At 48.0% G+C, this 25,215-nt stretch overlaps 1 protein-coding gene across 2 annotated transcripts in view; it reads left to right on the top strand.

Annotated features, from left to right (window-relative positions):
• Positions 1-6,732: 6,732 nt before the first annotated feature.
• Positions 6,733-25,215, top strand: part of LOC135825769 (forkhead-associated domain-containing protein 1-like) — a 31,123-nt gene continuing 12,640 nt past the window's right edge. For both annotated transcript variants that reach the window (XM_065338400.1, XM_065338391.1), the window contains exons 1-18: positions 6,733-7,124; positions 9,260-9,437; positions 9,776-9,813; positions 9,969-10,265; positions 10,447-10,674; positions 12,134-12,310; positions 12,681-12,740; positions 13,325-13,429; positions 13,901-13,996; positions 16,978-17,235; positions 18,020-18,094; positions 18,988-19,068; positions 19,515-19,632; positions 20,511-20,586; positions 21,601-21,808; positions 23,458-23,547; positions 23,922-24,020; positions 24,573-24,729. In XM_065338400.1, the coding sequence (XP_065194472.1) occupies positions 7,035-7,124; positions 9,260-9,437; positions 9,776-9,813; positions 9,969-10,265; positions 10,447-10,674; positions 12,134-12,310; positions 12,681-12,740; positions 13,325-13,429; positions 13,901-13,996; positions 16,978-17,235; positions 18,020-18,094; positions 18,988-19,068; positions 19,515-19,632; positions 20,511-20,586; positions 21,601-21,808; positions 23,458-23,547; positions 23,922-24,020; positions 24,573-24,729 (2,431 nt within the window). In that variant the 5' untranslated portion in view covers positions 6,733-7,034. The remainder of the gene's footprint in view (positions 7,125-9,259; positions 9,438-9,775; positions 9,814-9,968; positions 10,266-10,446; positions 10,675-12,133; positions 12,311-12,680; positions 12,741-13,324; positions 13,430-13,900; positions 13,997-16,977; positions 17,236-18,019; positions 18,095-18,987; positions 19,069-19,514; positions 19,633-20,510; positions 20,587-21,600; positions 21,809-23,457; positions 23,548-23,921; positions 24,021-24,572; positions 24,730-25,215) is intronic.

Here is a 25,215-nt window from a genome sequence, read left to right as displayed (position 1 = left end):
TGAGAACTGCTGACGTGGACCTTTTGCACCTGGAACGGCCCCGTAAACGCTGTCGTGTCGGCGGAGTGAATGTGCAGGGTACTAGGGTGAAAAGAATAGGGCTTGAAAGTGCTACATCACAGCATAGCAACAATTTCAAAAATTCAAAAACTGGATCCACTTGGATCCAGTTTTTGTATGGATCCAAGCACATTTCAAGCGGTCTTACCCACAGCATGGTGATGTAGCCAGTGAAACTGACTGATTTGGCTACTGGGGGCGGGATTACAACTGGTGGCGAAATAAAAGTCACACCTGCATGCGACATGAGTGGGTTGCTATGCACCCACATACTTAGGCAATAGCAAAGTCACACCTTAGTGGATCCAAAAATAGAAATCTGATGTCAACTTACTACTCCCTGGCCGTTTTGACGTCATCACTTTCAAGCCCTATTGCTGCAAAGACGTCCCCTCTACTAGGCTCTAGGCCTTTGCCTTTGGAGACATCGTCGGCGAACTGAATGCGCAGGGCGAAAAGAATTGCTGCAAAGACGTCCGCTCTAGGCCTTTGGAGACATCGTGGGAACTCCTTCCGGTACTATACAAACTTGCATGGAGAGTCATGGTGGGACTTCATGTACATGGATACATGGTGGGAATTCCTTCCGGCACCCCCGTACCGCAAAGCCAACGGTGGGGAAGGAGAAGTGCAGACGTGCAGGAAGACGAACGAGGAGGAACCAGGACGAGCGAGCAATGGCAGGACTAGCTGGACCGTAAGTAATAGCTGAATTGTGCATGACAACTTGACATCCATGCGGCACTCGCCACTTGCCACTGCATATTTCTTGTCCACTAACAATGTCTCTCCTCTGCCCCCTGTGTGTCCACGGCCCTGTTGCTGAATTGGCCCGATGAATCGAATGTCTTCCGCAACTGGAACGGCCCCGTGAACGCTGTCGCGTCGGCGACTGAATGCGCAGGAGGGAAAATATTGCTGCGAAGACGTCTCCTCTAGACGACGGTAAGGCACCCCATTGATACGGTATGTTGCCAGTGTGTGCCAGGGTATCGCGCGATGGTGAATGAGGAATGATGGGACTGTACAGTCCATTTCAAAACTATAGACGCGTACCTAGGCAAAAACCGTTATGCCAGCATCTATACCACATAAAATCTGTGATCACTTTGTGCATACATTTTTTCCAAATTGGGCGTCTGTTATCCAATCCTTTAGAAACTATAATGAGAGTAATTGTGGGGCGATCCTGAGCAATATTCCGAAAACTATTCTCAAAAAGTTCCAGCCAAATTTGAAATATTTCAAAAACCCTACGCGTCTATAGTTTTGAAATGCACTGTAGACCTGTTACCTTCTACTAACACGTTATCAGGTGGAGAGTGTCTTGTACTCACGTTATCAGGTCGAGAGCGTATTGTAGTCACTCTCTCTATTCCTGTACTTCATTACGTTTAAGGTGTACGTATAACTTCTCAAAAAAATTTAATGGTCTACAGTCGTGTCGGAAGGGTACGGTGGGACTGTAGACATGTTACCTTCTAACACGTTATCAGGTGGAGAGTGTCTTGTACTCACGTTATCACTATATCAGGTCGAGAGCGTATTGTAGTCACCAGGTCACTCTCTCTATTCCTGTACTTCATTACGTTTCAGGTGTACGTATAACTTTTCCAAAAATTTAATGGTTCACGTCTTCAGATAGAGCGTATTGCACCCACTGTCTAGTCTCTGTAGTACATTGAGATTTTGTTGATCGAACATGAAATGGATACACAGACAAAGCCAGGCCAAGTACATGGCGAGATGTCGCCAGAAGAACGTCTTCAGGTAGAGAGCGTATTGCACCCACTGTCTAGTCGATTTTGTGGATCGCACATGAAATGAATACACAGACAAAGCAGGCCAAGTACATGAGAGAGTGGACGATGTGCAGATCGACACGGCCTGCGGGTACTTCATTAAAGTTACCCGTGACATAACTAGGATAAAAGTTAATCACTGCAAAAACATTGCCAAGTATGTGAGCACTTTGGACTTGACAGAAGAGTGCACGGGCGACGTTGACAAAACATACCGCGGTGACTGTCACTATCATGACAGCAGGGCACATCGCACGCAGCATCGCAGATCGTGTCGAATTGCGCATCATATTATTGCAAAATTGCTCCTGTGCATGCAAGTGGATTTCATTGCACTTCTCAGTTTGGGAAATGCTCGATTATGACAATTCTCCGTGTGAGTGCACTAGCCCTGAACAGACATGTAGGTGAACCGTTTGTGGTGTCTCATAGCCTACCTCACGACCTTCTGCTTTCTTTCTTCATCACTTGTATCTTGCAGGTATATCATCCCGTGACGACCACATTGAAGTCTGAATTTGAAGTGTGAAGATGCTTCAGCAACCACATCGTACTTTTCTATTGCTTTCATTGTGCTTCTACTGTGCATGTGTGTAACTTGTGGGGTAAACATGTGATGACATTGTATGCTGGCGACACGGTCAGATGTTCATGCGTCTAACGTACACCTGCATGTTATGCATTGAAAAGGGTTTGCCACTTGCGATCCTGGGACGAGTATCAGGTCCGCTTTGTCCTGTGTGGGCTGTATCAGATTGCTGTTCACTTCTCTATCTGTTGGATATGTGACTTTCTGCAAGTTTCTGGTGTATGATGGCCACATCCTTGCTTGTCACTTTGTATGATATTACATTCTGTATTCGCTGCTTCCATGGCATGGTCTGCAAACTGCAATCCTTGGGCAAATGTCATGTTTGCTATGTTGTGCTTTGGCCGTCAGCTTGTCTACACGCTGTAGTTGAATAATTTTTTTTTAACAACTGACTTCCTCAAGTACGGTGGCCACTGCTTTGCATGGCATTATACATGAAGAATTTCCTGTTTGTGTCGTGTGCATGTGCGTATGTGTGCGTGGCCACGTGTGTGTGCCGTGTGCATACACATGTTTGTGTATCTGTCTGCGGGGTAGCGAGGCGGGGAGGGCTGGTATGTATCAGTGTGTTATTGCAGTCGCATGGCTACATACAGTACATCGCGCGCGTGGTCATCATGTTTACCTTCGGGGTTGGGGTGGGGAGGGAACGGAAAAAGAGCTGAAATTATCCATATAAAAATCGCTCTGTGAGCGGTTCTGAAAAACCTTTACTGGTACTGCCCGTCGTAAAAGTAAGAAATTAGAACTGGCCCATTGTCCCCCCAAATGCGAACTGATCCACCTAAATCGCGAATGACGGGACCCGAACGCACCAGTAGCACGAGGTTCCTACCTGTGGATGCAGATGGGGACGTTGGTCCGGACCATAGGCCATGTACTGTACTAGCGGTAGGCTTCCCTATCAAAATAATAAATTCTACTGCTACTACTGGTGTTACCCTATGATAATTGCCGTGATCCTGTGCCCTCCCGACCTCGTGCTACTGGTGCGTTCGGGTCCCGTCATTCGCGATTTAGGTGGATCAGTTCGCATTTGGGGGGACAATGGGCCAGTTCTAATTTCTTACTTTTACGACGGGCAGTACCAGTAAAGGTTTTTCAGAACCGCTCACAGAGCGATTTTTATATGGATAATGTATACTGTACTGTCATGTCGAGTACAGTTGTGGCCAAAGAAATCCAAAAGCGTGAGCCGAAAGCAGAGCCAAGGCTCATGGTGTCAGATCATGCGGCCCTGGGCAAGAGTCACCTGTAATAGGCCATTCACACGACGTGTAAACATTTGCACGTGTGTGACCAAGATAACACTGGCAAACCGTGATCCAGTTCACACGGTGCTGGGCAAACTTTGCAACCGTCAATGTATCCATAGTGACCTCCTGAAAATGCCGGGAAATGTTCAATTTTGAATTTTCCCTTGTTCAAGCACTGCATTTGCAGTACGCACTTTCAACAACCGACACTTTTCCTGGCGTGCAAAGATAATCGCGAGCAAAAGGGCCTCGGCCAAGATAAAAAATCAGTTGCACGCGGGTGTCCAAGTTTATCGTATCCGAGTAAATATCCTTGCAAACAGTACGATAAAAGTAAGTTTGGCCGTCGTGTGAATGGCCTATAACTGTTATGAACACTCATATCTCTCGTCTCTGGGCAGTCAGGGACTGGGCACTGCCCATCACTTGGAAATGTCTCTAGCTCTGAATCAAGTACATAATATTACATTTTGATGGAGAAGGGCCAGAGGCCAAGAGCTCTGGGATATAATAGGGGATTCACACACACACCACACACATACACAGTACATGTACACACACACACTGTCCTGTCCTGTCCTGTAGAGTCACTGCCGCAAAAGGGTCACGTGATCCCATCACTGGGAAACTTGAGAAGAGAGAGAGAGAGGACACGACGCTCGATGACGCTCCAGGTGCACGGGTAGTCGCATCCGCTTGCCGCATATGCACACGTGCTGGAAGGCTGAGCGCTCCTCTGCTGTTGGTCTATGCGCCACCCTTGAACAGCGATGCCTTCCCCGTCCCCGGACACCGCGAAAGCAGCGACCACACCCGTCACAATGCGCGGCACAACATCCCTCCGCCGGTGCCGACGTTCCGGTAGTTCCAGGTGGCACTGCGGCATCCACCGTTGAGGCACACACATGCCGGACCAAGCCACCGCGGCTTCTCAGCCACCGCCCACACCGCCCGCACTGACTGGCGCCCCGCTGCTCAGACACAGGCCGCGCACGCTCCTCCAGACACTTATGCCGAGCCATGTCACGAGTCTTCTTTCCGTGCAAAATCCCGTCCGCATACCGTACATACCACTCGGGGCGGAGGCTCAGGCACATTGTCAGGCTCTTGGTAGGTGCTGCGCCACTCCGCGCGAGACTCACATGCAACATCATACCATGATGCCTCCACGCCACGGGCACGTAGATCCCGGACAGCACAGTCCTTCCATCTGCGGCGTGGGCCATGTGCTGGGCGACGCTGCAAGAAGGAGCCAAACAGCACACACACACACACACACACACGCGTGCGCGCGCGTGCACGGGTAAAACCACAGTTTAGAGAAAGGTGTTATCATGGTTATGGAAACCATGGCGCTGAGGGAAAGGAAGAGTGACCTCTCGGGAAAAATTGGCAAAACCGTGGCCGTGGGCCTCAGAGCGTTTGTCAAGGGAAAAATCCCATGGCTATACGGAGCAAGTGCGTATATCTTGTCTTTGACGAGAACTCGGAACCCCATGCAGCTTGATGAGTGCATTGCAGCCTACATTTTCAGACAGTACCCCATGCGGAGAATCGCGCATGGCGAATGCAAACAAAAATACAGAATGTACTACAAAAATGCAGTACAGATTTTTTAATTCCACGCCACAAATTCATGTCCAAACATGCCGCCAAGGCCAAGCTGACCACTGGTGTGAATGGCCACACTCGGTTGCCCGACGGCCTGGACTTTTACCTTGTCCCGTGACCTCAGGTTTTCCCGTGAGTATGAATCCCCTATAAACGTTACTGTTTCAACAAAAATTGGCAAAATAGTAGTAATATTTCCACTAAAACTCGGGCAACAGGGTGCCCGGTAGACCGAGGTGCCCTTAACTTGGAGGTCCGGATAAGAGAGCATGATATGAGTGTACTACATGTACTACTCTTGCCTGTACTTAGTAGCTGCATAATCAGTATTGTAGTGTTATTCCCATGAGCCATTGCCAGACGAAACATTACTGACTACTGAGGTGAATCGCTGTATGATCCGTGATTCAGAACGCCCAACCATAGGCCATGTAGACTATCACTGTAGCCTGCTTCAAACATTTTTTGGCAAATCCTTCACCTAGCTACATAATCATGGCCCGGCTACATGTACTTGTTGTTGTTTGGCTTTATTTAGAGTGGAGTTCCAAAACAGGCCTAAACCTAATGACAATGGTCCCACTGAAACTTCATTTAGACTTTTATTGTAAATAATTTGTATCGATGCATGACATTGTGTTGATTCTAGTCTAGATCTCGATATCAGGAAATTTCCGAAAATGGCTGTAGTGTACCGGTACCGTGACACTTACCCAGCTAGCAGTAGCACTCTTTCCTCTTACAAACCAACAAAGTAACGTTAGTTACATTGTAATTTGTATGTTCTGTATGCATAATTATGCGCCAGGGACTTCAGCAATCTGCCTCTGTTATCTCTACTAGTACTACTACGTACTAGTACTAGTACTAGACGACGCGTCGACGACGGTACTTCTGACAGTTCTGCCCTAGTCACTAGTATAACTAGTATTAAAGTAGTAGTAGGCTGCTACTAGTACTAGTACTACCATGACTACTACTAGTACTACCATGACTACTACTACAGTCGTCCCTCTCTAATCCGGCACTTTATAATCCAGCACCCTCGATAAACCAGCACAATTTTCAGTAGCCAAAATGTCCTCTTCATGCACATTGCAGCAGTAAATCAGATTTGTTAATCCAGCACCCTCCCTAATCCAGCAGATTTTCGTGGCACAAATGGTGCCGGATTATAGAGGGACCACTGTAGTACTAGTACTAGTAGTAGTAGTAGTACTACTACTAGCTACAAATAATATAATTATTATTTTTGTAGCTGCCACGCTGCATAGCGCCTATGGCCTATAGCTAGCCAGCTACCAAGTGTTTTTTTAGCGTTTGTGCCTGGTTGTTACCATGGTTGCCTAGTTACTTCATTCAACTTTTCAAGGCTTCAATAAAATGAATATCGCTAGCCCGATTTGAAAAATGCTTCCGAAAAGAAGCTTTGCGGGAATAAGCTTCATCATGTCAGGATCGGCCATCACGTCTTGACCGTGACATTTATCGATCGTTGAGAGTCATGGTTACTCCTTCATACCGAGTCAAAGCAAATGAATACTTCAAGTTACAATACCAATCGGTCCAGTTTGAGACATTACCGGCATTCACCAGGCGGCTAGCTCAGCACCAGTGCAGCAAACAACTTAGCAACTAATGCCACGGGCTTTCGCTGTGAAAGAGAAACAAGAAGACAGTGCAGTGCGCTAGATTGGCAAGCTGGTGGTGGAGATGAGGGCGGTGTTGAAGAGCGGCGATACACACTTATCGCTATCCAGGCGGACAACGGTTGGACGTCAAGGATGTGACATTACACTCAGGGTATTTTCACAACCTGTGTGCATAACAGCATCATACGTACTGTAAACTGAGTGGCACGATAGTAGCTTGACGAATACGAACACTGCATGTAGGTGCTAACGTTAGATGTATGTTGTGCACGAGAGCATGAGATGGTAAGACTAACTAAAAGTAAGAGGCATGGTAGTGGCCTGGTATGAGCAAAACTTCTCTAAGTCTTAGCCGGTAGTAACGCGGATGTGCGAACTTTACTTACTACACAGAAGCGTCAAGCTTACAATGGATTACTACATGCAGTGCAGGGGCGTAGCACCCGCTACGACTGGTACGACCATGGCCGTACCACTTTTCGAAAAGTGTGGTCCGTCCGGAATGCGCAAAACCGTAATAAAAAATCAGGATCCATCGATGCATATGCGCATCAGACTTTGACCTTTTTCTAGACTCGTACTCGTAGATCTGCCATGCATCTGTGCATGTCCATGCACGTCTCTTCTGCCCGTGAAATAATTCTATGACTTATAAACTGTGCCAGAAGTTCCCAGAACGCAGGATTTTGTGTCTTTTTACAAAATTTTCGGGGGAGGTCCCCCGGACCCCCTCCAAAACGCCCTTCGGCCGCGCCGACCTTTGGTCGTACCACTTCCAAAACCCCTCCTACGCCCCTGCAGTACATGTATTGGAATTAGAATAATGCTTGCCACAGTAGCTGCAATCCCTTCACGAACACACAGGTGTACACTATGTGTGTGGTGTTTCATTCATCATGCTGCCTATCCCCATCACATGCATCATGCTGCCTATCCCCATCACATGCATCATGCTGCCTATCCCCATCACATGCATCATGCTGCCTATCCCCATCACATGCATCATGCTGCCTATCCCCATCACATGCATCATGCGAATCATGAGGTCCCGAGTTCGAGACCCGCGCTGGTAGCAGGGAGCGTGTAAAGACTTTTTACGTGAGTAAAGACTTTTTATGTGTGGTGAACTGCGCCGACACCCACGGTCAACTGGGTACTCACAGCTCGGAGTGAGGGTAACAAGGATGCAGTTTACAGGGTTATGGGCCGTTACACGCCCGATTGGTTGAGAGACTCACCTACTCTCCCCTGACTCACTTGTGAGGTCTGCATTCGCCACTAAGGTGTGCAAGGCATAGGCATAGTGGTGGCCTGCGGAAGCGAAGGCTAGTTTGTGTGTTTCTGAACATTCAAGCGATGCCAACGCGAATCCCGCGAATTATTATTATTATATGCATCATGCTGCCTATCCCCATCACATGCATCATGCTGCCTATCCCCATCACATGCCTGAGAGGAGCATGGTGAGATGCAGAACATGCTGGTATGTGCACATCCACATCAGGCCCACCGGAATCGGTCCAGTTGGTCAGGTCATCACCAGACCAACTTGAAAAACAAACTTGTTCGCCACCAACATAATGTGTGTTACTGCTGAGGATACTAGGTTACTAGTGTGTGTTCCCACTACCGTAAAGTACCGTTGATCCGCCCCCTCTCTATTTCCCGTCCCCTGTCGATTTTCTACCTGTGAAGCGACTTCGGCGTATACAACGAAATACGATGTTGAACCAACGCTTGCACTGCTGTACACAATATGTGCCAATCCAGGATGAAAATGTGCACAATTTAGCACATCGAGTCTGATCCTTCAAGTTGTTGTACATCGTACTGCACTTGACAGCCGTGATCTAATTCCCGCCCCCTGCCGAAAACCAGCTGGGAAGCGACATGGCGTGGGGGGGGGGGGGGAGATCAACGGTACTTTACGGTACATGTACATGTACATGTATATCGTGCACAAGGCATGAAAGGCTATGGTATGTATATCGTGCACAAACTGTATGAAAGGCTATGGTATGGCCGGACCAATCAAACACTGCTTTTGGCTGCCCTGCGTGACATGTGCTGCCCTGCGTGACATGCGGTGGTTGGTCTTGGGCCGGTTGACACCTTTTGCCAACTGACGGTGGTAGCATGGTGTATGTGCAGTTTCCCGCCACGCTCGGTTCCTGTCAGTCCCAGTGGCAGTTGTCTTATATTTGTGAAGTCAGATTTCAAAATCCATGTGCTCTCTGTAATAATAATAGCATCTGTGATATGTTACTGCTTGTCTGTTATGTGCAGGCATCCACGGCCGATCGAAGGCATGCGGTCATTGAGGTGGATGAACAGGCACCCGGCACGTGTGCATCTGCAGTGCTAACGGACCTCAACACTACCCAGGGCACGTACATCAATGATGTGCGTCTGCAGAATGCCACAGTCCGCCTGGCACACGGTGATGCCATACAGTTTGGACATGGTATCCTCATGTTGTACAAGTACATGTATAGGACTGGCGCATGCCGGGGGGGGGGACTAGACTTTCATGCACCCATGTACATGCTGTCGAAGCAAGGTGTGGCCAACAACTTGCAACTGAGACACTGTTGGATTGTTGGATACTTGAGCCATATTACTACGAGCATGCCCACACACATGTTGGTATTGGTCTGTATAAACAAATGCAGTGCACGATAGCAGAATGTTTGTGATAGGCACTGAAGGTGTGGTGACGCTAGCGGCATGGCTCTAGTGATGCAAGGACTGGGATGCTCTACTGTGTATTTTCCTTAGCAATGCCAATACGCTTATTTCCAGGAGGAGACGTATTTCATTTTGAAGTGGAATCAACTGAGGTACTGAATGTTTCGTGTTCATCCTACTTTTTCTCAGTCTGGTAGTGATCATCTGCTTGTGCGTTGGTTGTTGGTTGTCACACGGTACTGCGCCGTTTTTCAATGGATGTTCAGTGCTCAATGTGCCAGTTTCTCTGCCTTTGTTCATCATGCAGAGCGGCGCATCGTTTGCATCTTCCCATTTGCCAGCCATAACAACAGCCGCTGGTCATGGATCCCACCAGCGTGCACGGGCATCGCGCCCTGCTGCTCACAGCACGCCCATCACAACTGCTCGTGTAAGCAGCGCTGGGCCAATGAATAGCAGTAGCAGCGGCGGCGGAGGTGGCAGCACTCGGTCGCTGCAGCTAGGCCGTAGCCGGGTGTCGCCAGCACCAATGCTCTCTATGAGCACAGCGGAAGCTAATCTTATGTCAACAAGCGTGCTGTCTTCAATGACGGAACGAGAAAAGGTGGGTCAAAGCCAGAAACACACAGGACTGTCTGCGGATAGAGTAACTTAATCTATGCTCCTGTGCAGCATTTCAGTAAACGTGGGCCGCTCACATAGCATATTAGACTTGCAAATGTACATGGATTGGCTCAACCCGCGGTATTGTATTTGTCCACCATTGTCTATTTCAATGCATGCAGAATGAAAAGCTACTCCGCATGGGTGATGAAATCAGCCGGTTGTCGGTGTTTGAGAATGAGTGCCATCGCAAGGACATTGTTATAGCCGAGCTTCGCCAACAGCTCACCAGTACGGGACAATCCGAAGAACAACAAGCGCAGCTAGTCCAGAATCTGACTGCATCGGTCAAGCAGCTGGAGGAGAAGAGAGAGACCGAGTCCTCGCGGCTGATCGCCTTTAGAGATCAGGTATGGCGGTGGTGCAGTGTTGTGTTGCACTTCTTTGCCGTAAGAGAAAGGCAATGGTAGCCCAACGTGTATACTGACTCTCCCCCAGAAGGTGTTAGAGACCTCTTGCTTTGACACGCTTGGCATAGTGAGGGTGGTGCAACACCTCTCCCTCGCTACCTGGGCCTCCCCAACCAAAATCACATACCGTATTTTTCCGGTTGTAAGTCGACCTTTTACAACTAAAAATAGAAGGAGAAAGGGTGGGGTCGACTTACAACCGGGATTCGACTTATAACCGGGAACTATCAGTATCTTACAAAAAATGACCTGCACTGCATGCACGAGAGCACCATGTGTACACATTTTTGCCAGTTTATTGGCCTTTTTCAAGGATTGGGAAGTTATACCCTCCAATAAGGAATGTTTACATGATTTGTTGGTGTGTTAGTAGCAGGAGGTGGTTAGTAGTGCTTCGTTGGGTGAAAACTTTAAAATGCAGAATTGAGACCTCCATATACGGGGGTCGACCTATAACCGGGGTCGACTTACAACCGGTAAAATACGGTACTGAATCTCCAGCAGTAGGTCTCCCGGAGGAGGAAACGTTCCTCCCATCATACTGAGCACCGGATCCGCAACGTCATATTTGCAAGTTCCTTACCATGTTAATCTGCATTTGACCATCTCCTCTGCTTACCTTGGTAGCGTTAACTGAACTTCAAGATGTTGCATTTCCCCTAAAACATGCAAACTTCACTGAGCTTTAGGGCTGCAGTCGTTTCCACATTAGAATAGCCAAACTTGAATTTAGTGTCTATCAATACCAGTACTAGCATCAATACAGTGTGTGTTAGCAAGAGGGCATAACCTCCAAGAGTGTGCAACTCCCGCATATCCTGCTATTCTGACTTAGTACTGGTGAAGTGTTGCAGCAAGAAGCAAGGGAGCCGGTTCAGTGTGATGGTTGGATCGAGTGCCATCTATTCTATTGTTCACTTCAGCATATTTTTGGTTGATGGTTGGATAGCGGTTTTCAGTGAGAATGCGGTTGCCGGGGAAATAGGGCCGGAGAGTGGTAATGATGCTGGTCCTCTGGATCTTAGTGCTGGTTCATCAGGGCCGGCGGAGCCGGTCCGCTTGGTCAGGCCATGGTCGGACCCACTCTTTGACCACCAATGGGTGTTACCTGCCGAGGGAGTCATATGTACCCGCCATATATCACACAAAGCATGAACCGCTGTGGTATGACTGGACCAATCAAAAACTGCTTCTGCCGGTCCTGTTCGTAACTGTTACGTAGTCACCAGGCCCGAGCGCCGGTGCCCTTCAAGGGGGGGCCCCCGGGAAATGTTTTCAAAAAATGAAGCAAAATCCTGCATTTTGAGCGAAAAAGGGGGGTTCTGGGCACCCAGGAACCCATACGGGGCACGCGCCTGGTCACGAGTCTGTTTGAATTCTCCGGTGTGTGCTGCCACAGGCTGAACAAGTGCCCGGTCTAAGAAAAGACCTGTCACAGCGCCGGCAGGCTGTCTCATCATTGACGGATGAACGCAAGAAGCTTCAACAAGAGGTTGCTGACCTTGCCAAGATCAACAACCAACTGCAGAAGGACTTGGCGGAGAAGACAGCTACGGCAAATATGCTGAGAAGTGAAGTAAGACCATGGTGTGAAAGAGTTTAATGCCGACTGTGGTTTGCCTGACATCACCATGAGCCACCACTTGGTCTTGGCCACTATGGTGGTGATATCATGCACATGGGTGTTACGTTTACAAAATCATTTCCAAAAATTAAGAATGATCCCAGCCAAAGTCAAAGTGAACGTTTGATTGTATTAATTTTGTACCTTGGTTGAAAGAACCATTATGGTCTACATTGTATTCTGACTGTTGCGATAGCGTAAGGTGGCATGATGTATGAAAACTGTAGGGTATTTGTATGTAATAGAGCCCAGTATTGGTTATGTGATTGTTGTGTGTGTTTGCTGCTGTGTCTGCTCTTGACCATATTATGTCATTTTTTAGCTAACATCAATGCGTACACGCCGGACATCAGGTCAAAGAGAAGTTGAAGACCTTCGGCAAGTAAGTCCTCCGCTATCCGATACGGTACTGCTGGTTAGTGGTAACCCGGCTGCGTTTTCACAGTGAAGTCTTGCTGTTAACGGGGGGGGGGGGGGGGGGGAGTGAAAAGAAACAAACAGTGAGAGAGACCTAATAAAAATCAATCAATCAAAACCCTGTATACACACATGCACAGACTACAATCAGAAGGTGAGAAGACTACACCTTCAGTTGCCAGCACTGTATATGTAGGCTATGGTGCGGACAGCCATACACATCATGTGAATGCTGACCAAAGATCAGCTTCGCCACATGATTATCTTAGCGCAACATTGCAACTTATAAAGTGCATCTTATTCAGTACCATAGGTGTAGCCTTCTCGCCGGAATGTCATCCTTGCATGTATTTACAAGTACATGCAGCAGGTTCACGTCACTGCTTCTTTCTTATCAATTCTGATGATGGTCCGGAGCTGAAATATTCAGTGGAGATTTTCCCTTTTCCTTTCAAAATGCAGTACAGACTGAGAGACCAGTTCAATAGAGTGTTGGTGATTGACTTGGTACTGATATGCACATGTGGTGTGTTTGTGTACTGTGTGTAGTGTCTGACTGTCCAGGAAACGTTGGTTGACGATCGGTCAAAGGCCCTGAGCAAGTTACAAGGTGAAGTGGACACTCTGAAGGAAGGTCTCACAAAAGCAGCAATGGTATGTTTGCTGGTGGTATACTGTGATTGGTGGTGCATGCCATTGTCACCATCCCTGTTCCTCTACAACACTTTGAGTTATTGAGTTCTGCTGCTGGTTTAAAAAAAAACATTTCCTTACCTTTTAGGGGAGACGATTTTAATTGTTTAGGGGAGAGAGATAAATTTTAATCATTGGATGAGCAGGTGCAGTATTTTCTGCTAGGTCATGTGGACGTGCCAAGTTCACTGAGACACTGATGGAGGATCATTGGGCTGCACCTAGCAGGCTCCGATATCTGTAGCAGTGCATGTTGCCTGTACAAGGTATAGTTTATGTGTATTTGTGATGCAAACATGGGTGTGTATGTGTGCGTGTGTATGTGTGTGTGTGTGTGTGTGTGTGTGTGTGTGTGTGTATGTGTGTGTGTGTGTGCGTGTACGGATGTGCTTGCATGTATGTGATCCATTGGGTATTGTTCCGGTTGGAAAGGTTCACAAGGAAGTGGATCGTGTGCGTGTTGAACTATCTAATGAACGTAGCCGAGTGCGCGACAAGGAACTAGAGGCACGTGGAGTCACAGAGAAGGTATGTGAGAAGGTATGTGAGAAGGTATGTGAGAAGGTATGTGGACCGGACACGCGTAAGCACTGACCATATCTCTTTAGAGGGGAGTGCTGCTGCTGCATGTCTCTTCATCTTCTGCTTTACAGAAAACTTCTTCGAAACGATGATTTTATCGTCACCACAGTGGAACCCAGCCCTTTCAACGGAGTGACTCCGTCTTAAAATAAAAATTTCGGTTCACGTGTGACTCGGTTAAATAGACTGAGGTTTCCGCATTTTGCAGGAACACCATCACTCTTTAGGATCAAGGTGCAGTCTCACTCCTAACCAAACGATAGACGATAATTACAATATACCAAGGGATCTGAAGGGAGGGGGACTAACCAAGGGGGAATTCCCAGGCTACTTCCTTAGCACAGTGAGGACTTGTGGTGGAGTGGTATCCAGGTTTTTTTCAAAGAAATCACTGCGGGTTTAAACTTTGTGCGCTGATCAGGTTTGCCAAGTGGTCACTCCCACCTTACCAATGGGCTACACTCACCTTACCGGCAGTGGGTTGCAGCCTACTTACCAATGATTGGTAGAGGAGACGGTTTCAAATAGCAGCGGTTTGGCAGCAAAATTGTGTGGACCCAAACCGATCATCAGCGTGGATTGTTCACTCAAAATATGTTTGTGGAAGGAAGCTGGCATGTTGAAGTTTGCTCTGAGGCCAGAGTCGATTGAGCTGAGCTACTCCTTTGTGGCCCGTTGCCTCCAAGCTGCCCGATTTTCCCTTCAAATTTTGGTGTCTCCAAACTGGAACAGTTTTGGAGTGCACATCAAGTTCACCCTGAGTTCTGAAATTAGGTAATTGCTATCGCTTCACGACAGCCAGTACAGAGAAACACTAAGCCTTGTGCGTGCTTCCATTAGTTTTCATTGGTATACGGTGCTTCATTGGCGAGAGGCGAGCCGCTGTGTACCTGCAATAAGAAGTTGATTTTCGAAAGACGTTCAACTCAAGTTGCAGTGCGAAGCAACACGTCAAAAACTCACCTGCTTGGTATGGCGCTTCTGGTCATCGCAGAGCCATGGACCTTTGGCTCGGAGTATTAACCCGACTGCTGCATGGACGATAAGTGCTGCGAATAGTGATCATGCACCCTGGCCTGAGTAGCTCACTTGGCTAATTGAAAGTCTGCCGACCTGGGCCACATTATGTTGCTAATACATGCACAACCCCAGTCACAGCGCACAAGTTGGTTGACTTTGGCTGTCAGGAGGCCAGCGCAAGGTATCCGGGGCGCGGGTCTGATTCCAGCGAGGGGCAATGTGGTACCCCGCAGCGCAAGGGTAGCGTGATACCCTAAGCCAACGTGCGTGCTGCATGAGTAGCGTGATACTCGCCGAGCGCTTTTGCTGTTGCCTAGCAATGCATTTCTGTCTTTCCTGGGCCCCCAAATGCATGTTGGGTGGCCCTGCGCATGACTGCACGTCGTCATAGCAACCTTGGAAATCTCAAGCCGGTTACCAACAAGCTAGGAATCAGACCAAGCCGCCGAATGCCCCCGCCGGCCCCCGGCGCTTCATTGCAATTGAATTAATATTTTGTCCAGAATAGTGAGCTAGGACAGATCAAATACAATGTAGCTTGGAGTACCATCATGCTGAGTGGCACTCATTGTGAGACGTAGGATAGTGTAGAGCGATAATAAATACCAGGAGGCGTGGGTGGGAGGGAGAAATTGCAAAACAGTTGGATGCACGCTGCAGCACAGCTAGCAAGAGAAAGAGCCGTGGATGGGTTTGTTCCTGTTTTTGATGGCTGTGGCCATCCGTTGGCCCAACGGTCTCGTGTGAGTACGGCGTTTGTTTGTGCTGCCAGCTCGCGTCCGGCGTTTGTTTGTGCTGCCAGCTCGGGCCCGGTGCGCGAGTGAAACCGAACCGTGACAAAGGCTTTCGCTCTTTAGTGCTATTGACTGGCTTTTCATACGATGCCTATTGATGTCTAGAGACATGCTGTCTAGCCTTCCCCTGGTATGCATTCACGGGGCTTGTTGAAGTTCGTGCCGTGAACTGCCAAAGGGAATTGTTTGAATGGTGCTGGGGCGAGTGCGACATCACGGCGTCCCTGCAGCCGGCCTAATCGCGTTTGTCGCCACAACCGATTAAGCACATCGTAGTCGTGATAATCAGTATTATGTTTTCTAATCAAAATACAGTCTGTATCGGCCCTTTTGATTTCCGTGATTTTATCACTATAACCGATGCATCGCTATATGCGATACGATCGATTTTTTTCTTTTTTCGATCGACACATGAAAGACAAGGAAATACTTCCAGCATGGCATTTTGACAAATGAGTATGCTGCATAGTTGACAGCAGGGAGTCGTAAAATATATGGTATTTTACGACTCCCTGGTTGACAGTGCCGGCATTTCCATAAAAAAATTCTCTTATGTACATGTACATGTATCACTATAAAAATAAGCAACGTGAAGAAAGTAAAAACATAGGGCCTTTGATATTGTTGCTACATGTATTTTAAAGTTATCACTTTTGCCGATAACAATATAGTGTGTTATGCATGTTTTGATTCTTTGTTGCCATCATAGTATCCGATATATCATTACATCCGATAATATTGGTTATAGTGATATATTTACTGGATAAAATACGTTTTGCTTTTGATATTTCGTACCAATATCACTGTAGCCGATATATTCTTATATCCGGTCACTCTATAGCCGATACAGACTGTACCAAGAGAGAAAGTGAATATTGAGCCCGTTCCGGTTTGCAACCTATTTCCTATTTGAAACCGTCTCCTCTACCTTCTTTACCATGCTCGGGCATGATGACTCCTGTCCAGACTGCATTAGCGGTGTGATGTGCTATAGTTCCCACCTTACCAAGACAGGGACTTTCCCTGCATTACTGGAGGCTGTCGGTATATACTTTGTTACAGCATTTCTATTTTGTTCTCAGGCAATGCTGTCCTCCATTGATTGTGCTGTAGCTCAAGGCATTCATCAGGAATGTACTAGACTTCACTGAAACCATCCATGAAGATGATGATGATGATGACGACGACGATGACAGCAACGCGGATCAGTCTAGTTCTGACGGGGATCTCAGTGGATCTGAACGCCGCCATGGAGCCGCAGTGCAGAAGCTGTTGTCGGTGGACGTAGCGTTGCACGGCCTGGGCAAGGTGATGGCTGGAAGGAGGACCTGCGTGAAACAACTCAAGGCGCTGCGGGCAGAGTTTGAAGAGGTGCGGCCAGTGAATGCCTGTGATTTTCTAATCCCTGTCTTGCCAATTGACGTTGTTTGGAGCATGTACCAGTGTGGTGTCACATGTTCTCTGTGCTTTGTACTACATGTAGTAGTGTGTTGTCAAGCTGTCAGCTAGGAACATGAATATGGTGTTTGGCCGCATGCACTGTTTTCACAAGATTTAGTCACTGAACCACCATCTGGTCTGTAATAGCTACCGTAGAATCGGTTCGTCCTTATCGTGACGACAACACGAATGGATGGTGCTCGCATTGAAATACAGACCGTGACCAGCATACCGTTCAAGGTGTACCTGTACCTGAATCATGCAGCCATGTCTCTGTTTGAGCTAACTCAGGAAAGCTACTCAGGTGTATGCAGGGGCGTCGGAAGCAGTTTAACATTGGTGCGGCGAAAGTGTGAGGGGGTCCGGGGTCTTCCGCCGGGAATATTTTTTGAAAATTGGGCCTAAAAGGCCATATTTTAATGCTACAGAATAATATGAGAAATAAGAATATATATATCATTGTGTTACTTCTGCCCGTACAAGAGACCGGTTCCCGTCTAAAAATTTAAAAAAACTTGGAAAATTATTGGTGCGGCTTTGGCCGCACCTGCCGCACCGGTTCCAACGCCCCTGAATTACTCTTAGATCCCTGAGGCCGAGCTGGCCAAATAAAACTAGAAGCTGAGTTAACAGTTCGGGTGTACTAGTGACGTCACGTCGTGTACCATTTGTGCGCCTCAATCTTTCTCTGTGCCTCATCTTTCATTTTCTTCAGGTCAGCAATACCAACGCAGAGCTGACTGCCTTTCTCTCTGGTCTCCAAGAATGTATCGACATTGGCAACCCAAAGGTACACGAACAATTTGTTACTTTGAAGTACATATACATGCACATGTGGAAGCTGTTACCATTTAAACTCCTTTAGAAGGGGTTTTCATAGAGAATAAGGCCATCATTTTTTATAGCTATGTTTCGCGTCGTCCGCACGCATACGTTTTGATTTTTTTCGGAAAAAAATAAAAAATAAAACATGCACAGTGAGTGTACGATAGTGCGAGTCATCAGTGTGGACAGGTTGCATACGGCGAAGCTGGGATTCAGAAATGGCCTCTAGCCTAGGCCAGCGTTGGTAAATCATTTGTTCGGCATCTGGGAGCAATATTCTATGAGCTTACACCAGACCGCATTGATCGCCTAAGCTGAGAGGATGCGTCGTTCCGGAGCTCTTTGCACCGCTGCTGAAGTCTAAGTACAATATTCCAGCGAAGCATAGGCACCAACGGTTGCCTCCTCTGTCCAAAGTGAATATTTTACTCATGTTGATAACCCAGATGTTGTGCTTCGATGCACGATTTTTCTTTCGAATGTACACCATGCACGAGCTATTGTGCTATGTACAGTGCATACACCTCTGATGAGCCTTTTTTATTATTTTGCAACTTTTTTATTTTTTTCCACCTCTCGCATATGATTCTGGAAGTTGAACTGACGCGAAACATAGATATAAAAAATGATGGCCTAATAACGGTTTCCTGTGTAAGCTTGGATATCGAGGGAGTGACTTGAACGTGTACATGCGCACGCAGGTGTGCATTCATGCTGTGCTCATACGTGTGTGTGGTGTGCACGTACATGCATGCACATGCACATGCATGCAACCTTGCAGATGGCATCATGCCGTTCTTTAGGGAGCATGGACGTCTCATATGGCTTTTTAATTCTGTCTATCATCTCTGTGTGTAGGAGATAGAGAACACCGTTTTGAAGGGTACATCTCAGCAGGTTCGAGACCTCAAGGCGCCACACAACTATGCAAAGATGAAGGTAATCCTGCCACACATTGCATAACTCCGCCAAAATGGGGGTGTTCGTCAAAACATGCACATGGCACACAACGCATGAATACATACATATAAGCAATCAGGTTTGTCCAATCCTTGTGGGTTCTGTGTACACTTGGTGTTGATGGTAGCATTTAGGCAACCGTCTAGACTGAAAGCCCTGCAGCACACCGGGGCTAATGTGCCTGGACTGGTCTGCAGACCGGGAGAGTTTGTATTGATTTGCTAGTGCAGTACAGGTACGTTAAAATGGCTGGAATATCTACTTCAGTAGTTCTGTGTCGGCTTGTCTCATGTCACCCGATGCTGGTCACGGATTGATCATGCGGCTGTTGCTGTGGATGGGTTGCCACTATCACGCTTGGTAGCGCTGCTGCTGATTCTGTTGTTGTTACTGTTGCTGGTTGTTTTTGACCTGTTCTTCATAAGGGGAGTGTCTGTGATCTGATGGACTACATGGTTGTCACCCGCTCTGAGCTGCGAGATCTGGTGTGCTCGCTACAATCTGCTGCTGCTACTGTTTTAAGTGACATTGAAGAAGGAGCAGGTACGTGAACCAAACGCCGGGCAGGCCTGTACTTAGGGTAATAATGCTACAGCGAGACGGTAAGCTACGAAGTTGGGCCAGTGGGCAGTAAAGCCTGCGGACTCTTGCAATGTATCAACACCGTGCACCTTGAGTTGCAAAGACACTGCATCAGACCCCAGGTTGGATTTCTTCCGGGGATGCATGTTCGTTGTATGCTATGGCCATACTTCCTTGTAGCTACCAGTCCATGCACAACTCACTGTATGCGGCGGCAATGCTACCTTGTAGCTGCCATGCACACGTTGCTGTACTTGACAGATGCATCCTTTTTTTTTTAACAATAGTGTACATCAACACCAAATGGGAATGTACTGGTTGTGAATGCGAGTCTTTTTTGCCCGGTACTGTAAAGCAATCGTGCTGTGAAATCTTATGCAGCACATGTGCCGTAAAGTACCCCGCGAGCTCCCCACCTTCATTTTACAGCCAGGGAAAGGAAAATCGTAACTACCGCAGAGTGCAACTACAGTAAGTTTGTACGGTGTGAGAACCTTAGTACCAAGGTCACACTTAGCATGGTCTTGTCCCTCTTGTGTGGAGCTGGCATCCGCCCTGAGGTAAACTGAGTGCGGATTGACTGCGCAGCACGCAGTGTGGATACAAGGTACATTTGTATGACCTACAGACAGGACACCACCTCCACAGCACGCCCACAAAAGGATGAGTTGGTGCCGGGGCGCTCTTGCGGTACTTAACAGTAGTATTATTATAATCTTCATAATGCCGCCGGTTTCTAAATTGTTCCATGTCTGTATGCATGTGTATGCGCTTGCACACATGTCTGTGTTTGTTTGTGTGTGTGTGTACACGTGCACGTGTGTACATCATGTATCCAGACCCTAGTGCAATAGTGTCTCATCTCACACAGAAATTGACTAAACTGACGGAAGAGACGAAAGACTTGCAAAGCCAGTAAGTTATCTTGTTACTATGGTTACGATCATTGCTCTTCGATGTTTTCCAGCAGTGATGTATTGTTGCTGGAGTAGTGATGTATTGTTGCTGGTGTTTAGACCAAAAGAATCACGGTTCATGTGAGACTTGGCTGGAGGCCGAGTTTTCCACATCCGTAGGAACACCACCACCCTCTATGGATCAGCCTTCTATGAGACCTACAGATGTGGCAAGTTTGGTTTGCAACGTATAGGCAACTTCTTCTGTGTGTTTTCTCCGAATATATCTGTGGGGCTTTGCTTTGGTGGCGGTGACGGTGGTGTTGGTGGGTAGGGATTTACTTTTGGGTGGCACAGTAGTCCATGCCCTGGCACTCTAAAAGTGATGATTGTGTGAGTACATATGGATATCTTGTATTATGGCATTTGTATCTCCCCCACCCCACTCTCCCACCCCCTCTCCCTCTCCCTCTCCCTCTCCCTCTCCCTCCCTCTCCCTCTCCCTCTCCCTCTCCCTCTCCCTCTCCCTCTCCCTCTCCCTCTCCCTCTCCCTCTCCCTCTCCCTCTCCCTCTCCCTCTCTTCTCCCTCTCCCTCTCCCACTCCCTACCTTCGTTACTTGCTTCCTCCCTCCCTCCCTCCTTCCTTCCTTTCTTCCTTCCTTCCTTCCCTCCTTCCCTCCTTCCCTCCTTCCCTCCTTCCCTAATTCTCTCTCTCTCCCTCTCCCTCTCCCTCTCCCTACCTTCGTTACTTGCTTCCTTCCTTCCCTCCTTCCCTCCTTCCCTCCTTCCCTAATTCTCTCTCTCTCCCTCTCCCTCTCCCTACCTTCGTTACTTGCTTCCTCCCTCCCTCCCTCCTTTCTTCCTTCCTTCCTTTCTTCCTTCCTTCCTTCCTTCCCTCCTTCCCTCCTTCCCTAATTCTCTCTCTCTCTCTCTCTCTCTCTCTCTCTCTCTCTCTCTCTGTCTCTGTATCTCTCTGTATCTCTCTCTCTCACTCACCCATCTCTCTCTCTCTTTCTCTTTCTCTCTCCATTAGCCTAGTCCATGCCAGACAAGAACACGAACAGTCCGTGGCACTGTTGACTGTAGCACTGCGCAAGGAGGCTAATGCCGACAAGTCAGCTGCCCTCACAGAGTGCCAAGCCCAAATAGATGATGCAACACAAGCTGCTGTGGCTAAAGCCATCACTGAGCGTAAGACGGTGGAGGATGGGTATGCGGAGCAAACCAGAGATTTAAAGAAGGTATGGGTCCTTCGGTCATTATAATTATATAATTCACGAAACGGAAATATTTCATTTCAGTGGCTTGTTTCACAGCTGCGCCTGTGGCTGCGATTGCTGCTGCCACTGTCGCTGCATCTGCTGCCATCAGTGTGCCAATTAATGTATTTGCACCGTCAGGGCCATAGCACCCAGTCTAGCCTGTTTGGCCGTAACCGGACCATATTTCAAAAGTATCTACTAGTAGTCGATCCACCCAACTAGGGAGTCGTGAAATATCATTCAGACATGCCACGTGATCGCTGCCACAGTTTGACCCAATCAGAGCGCTCACAGGCTGGGCCTGAACCTCTGATCATGCCCTGCCATTCAGGCCCTAGGGCTTGAATGGCTCCGTAGGAGGGCATGAATGATCACATAATGGTATACTCACACATGGAGAGACTTACCTGATCTAGGTGGAACAAGAGAGAAAGAAAAAGCCTGACATCCATGTCTGATTGTGTTTCAGACTGCCACCCACGCACGACATACATGCGGTGCCATTCAGGCCCTTGACCAATCAGCACGTCCCGAGAGCATGTGGAGGTGAAACTGAGCACGCGGGCATGAAGGTATAAAAGGAAGACACGTCTAGGGGTGGTGGTCGGGGACGTGGAGGATTCAGCTTGTGAGTTTCAGGTCTGTACGCTCGAGGGCTTTGTTGATTCAGGCCCCGAGAGCGTAGCCCAAGGCCGAAGGCCGAGGGCCGCTCGAGGGCCTGAATCAACAAAGCCCGAGAGCGTACGGACCTGAAACTTCACCTTGCTTGAGATGAAACTTCACCTTGCTTGAGATGAAACTTCACCTTGCTTGACATGAAACTTCAGAACGAAACTGGAACTTCAGGACCTGAAACTTTGTGAGCTGAAACTTCTGAACGAAACTTCAGCCGGCAGGCAGGCAGGCACTCGGTGTTTCTAGTTGATGTATTTCAGGTTCGATTTATGTAGATTAGTGCAGTACAGTGGCTTTGTTTGCACTGCTAGCATGCTGGGGGTGCGCTGTAGGTGCACTTGCCCGTGCACGTTCTGCTGAGGAGAGGGTTCTGGCTTTCGCTTGTGCTGTCGTGCGTGGGTGCCAGTCTGAAACACAATCAGACATGGATGTCAGGGCAGGTATCGTTGATTCAGGCCCTCGAGCGGCCCTCGGCCTTGGGCCGCTCTCGGGGCCTGAATCAACGATACTGCCCTGACATCCATGTCTGATTCTATACTTATTAATTTGACAACTCCCTGTACCGAATTTGTGCAAGGCGGTTTTCCTCAATAATGTTCATTTCCGGCCAAGTATGTCATTTGGCTAGACCACCTGAAATCCTGGTGCTACGGCCCTAAGCCGGTACGAGCTGACTCTCTACTGGCCCTCATTGTGTAGTTGCCTGCATATGTGCATTGTTTGTGGTGCGGGTGACAGTCAATTTTTTCTTCACTTGGACTTTTCCCATTTGCACCTTTCCTTCCAAAGTTCCAATCAATGAATATTGGCTGTATAGGCTGTATTGCGTAACTTGTAGTTCCTTGATCCTTTTCTTTTCTATCATTGAATATTTCGTGATGGATACGTACACATATTACTGATGTTTTTGAAAGAGTCGTAATAGTGGATGTCTACCTTGTTCCTTGTGCTAGGCGTTGGAGTCCGCTACTTGTGATTGCAGAGAACGCGAGCAGGCGAAGGAGCGAGTGCAACAGGAACTGCTGGAGATGACTGCAGCTAGGGTGGGTTTACCGCGTTTCTTTTCAGCCACATTCTCGCTGGCGTATGTCTGCCCCCCCCCCCTCCCCTCATGTAATTGCTCTCAAAGACCTGGCCTTTTGTGTTGTGTTTGCTACATATGAATGCAGGTGGCCATCGCTGTACCATCACCCCTAGGCTAGATGACCATCACTGTGCTTGTACCGCACCCTGCACCCTTGATCAGCTGAATACATTGATGGTGATCATGGAACATGACCTCCAGCCAACCCAACCAACCAACCAATCCAACCCAACCCACCCACCCACCCAACCCGAACAACCAAATAATGCATGTACTAGGGCAGCATGGGTATTGTGTATTGTGGTGAGGTTGGCCTGTGTGCTATGCATGCAGGATTCACTTCAAGGCAAATTGGACGGTGAGCCTGACAGAATCGGCGCTGCATGCAATGCAGTGCATGAGAAATGCCATGGAACTATTACGATGCAGGAGGTGGGTACCATAGGCAACAGTGTAAGGCAAGCTTGGTCTGGCATCTTAGAACGACGCCCTACACCCATTGAATACTGTGACTAACAGTTTGGCTATGTCTCAGCCATGGTAGTGTGACCCATGGTAGTGTGACCCATGGTAGTGTGACCTCTTATCAGTCGGTCCGGCATATCCCATGCAGTATTGTTAGTAGTTCAATTTCCTCATTGCTCATTGCCGGCTTGATGATCTACTTGGTAGTGCACTAATCAGCTCATATGTTGCTGCTCCAATATGCTGAGGTTCTGCTGCTGCATGGGTCGACTCATTGTGGAACATTGATCCTGGACCATAGGGTTACTACTAGCAGTGTTAGGCTGGGCTAGCACGGCCCTACTGTGACATGATTGAACATTAAGTTCAATATATGCACCCACCTGAAGGGTGCATGTGCATGTAAATACGATTGCTCTCCTGCAGCTAGTGCCAACGCATCCCATCATTCAGTCCAAGTTACGGTAGTGTTCTGTTTTGCCTTTCTCACTAACGTTATGTGCTCTCCGGTATGTGCAGGAGCTTAGTAGACAGCATACTAAGACTATCATTTCCATGGAAGAGAAACTGTGCAGATCCTTGGAGGAAATCAAGCAGCTAAGAGGACAGTTGGACGTCGCCGGAAGGAAGAAATCCGAGAAGTCAATCAGGCACAGCAGAGCCAGCGTACTCAGACGTAAGTTCAACACCACCGGTCCACATCATCAAGGATAACCATTCATGGGTATATCTATCTTCAGTATTCTTCACACATGCACACACCAGTGTTGTAGGTTAGCACTGGTAATGGACACACATGCACACACCAGTGTTGTAGGTTAGCACTGGTAATGGACACATATGCACACACCAGTGTTGTAGGTTAGCACTGGTAATGGACACACATGCACACACCAGTGTTGTAGGTTAGCACTGGTAATGGGCACACATGCACACACCAGTGTTGTAGGTTAGCACTGGTAATGGACACACATGCACACACCAGTGTTGTAGGTTAGCACTGGTAATGGACACACATGCACACACCAGTGTTGTAGGTTAGCACTGGTAATGGACACACATGCACACACCAGTGTTGTAGGTTAGCACTGGTAATGGACACACATGCACACACCAGTGTTGTAGGTTAGCACTGGTAATGGACACATATGCACACACCAGT

The sequence above is a fragment of the Sycon ciliatum genome, chromosome 1 (genome assembly GCF_964019385.1).
Source record: "Sycon ciliatum chromosome 1, ocSycCili1.1, whole genome shotgun sequence".
Classification (NCBI taxonomy): domain Eukaryota; kingdom Metazoa; phylum Porifera; class Calcarea; order Leucosolenida; family Sycettidae; genus Sycon; species Sycon ciliatum.
Note: the sequence above shows the minus strand (reverse complement) of the source record. Positions and strands in the feature narration are given on the sequence as shown.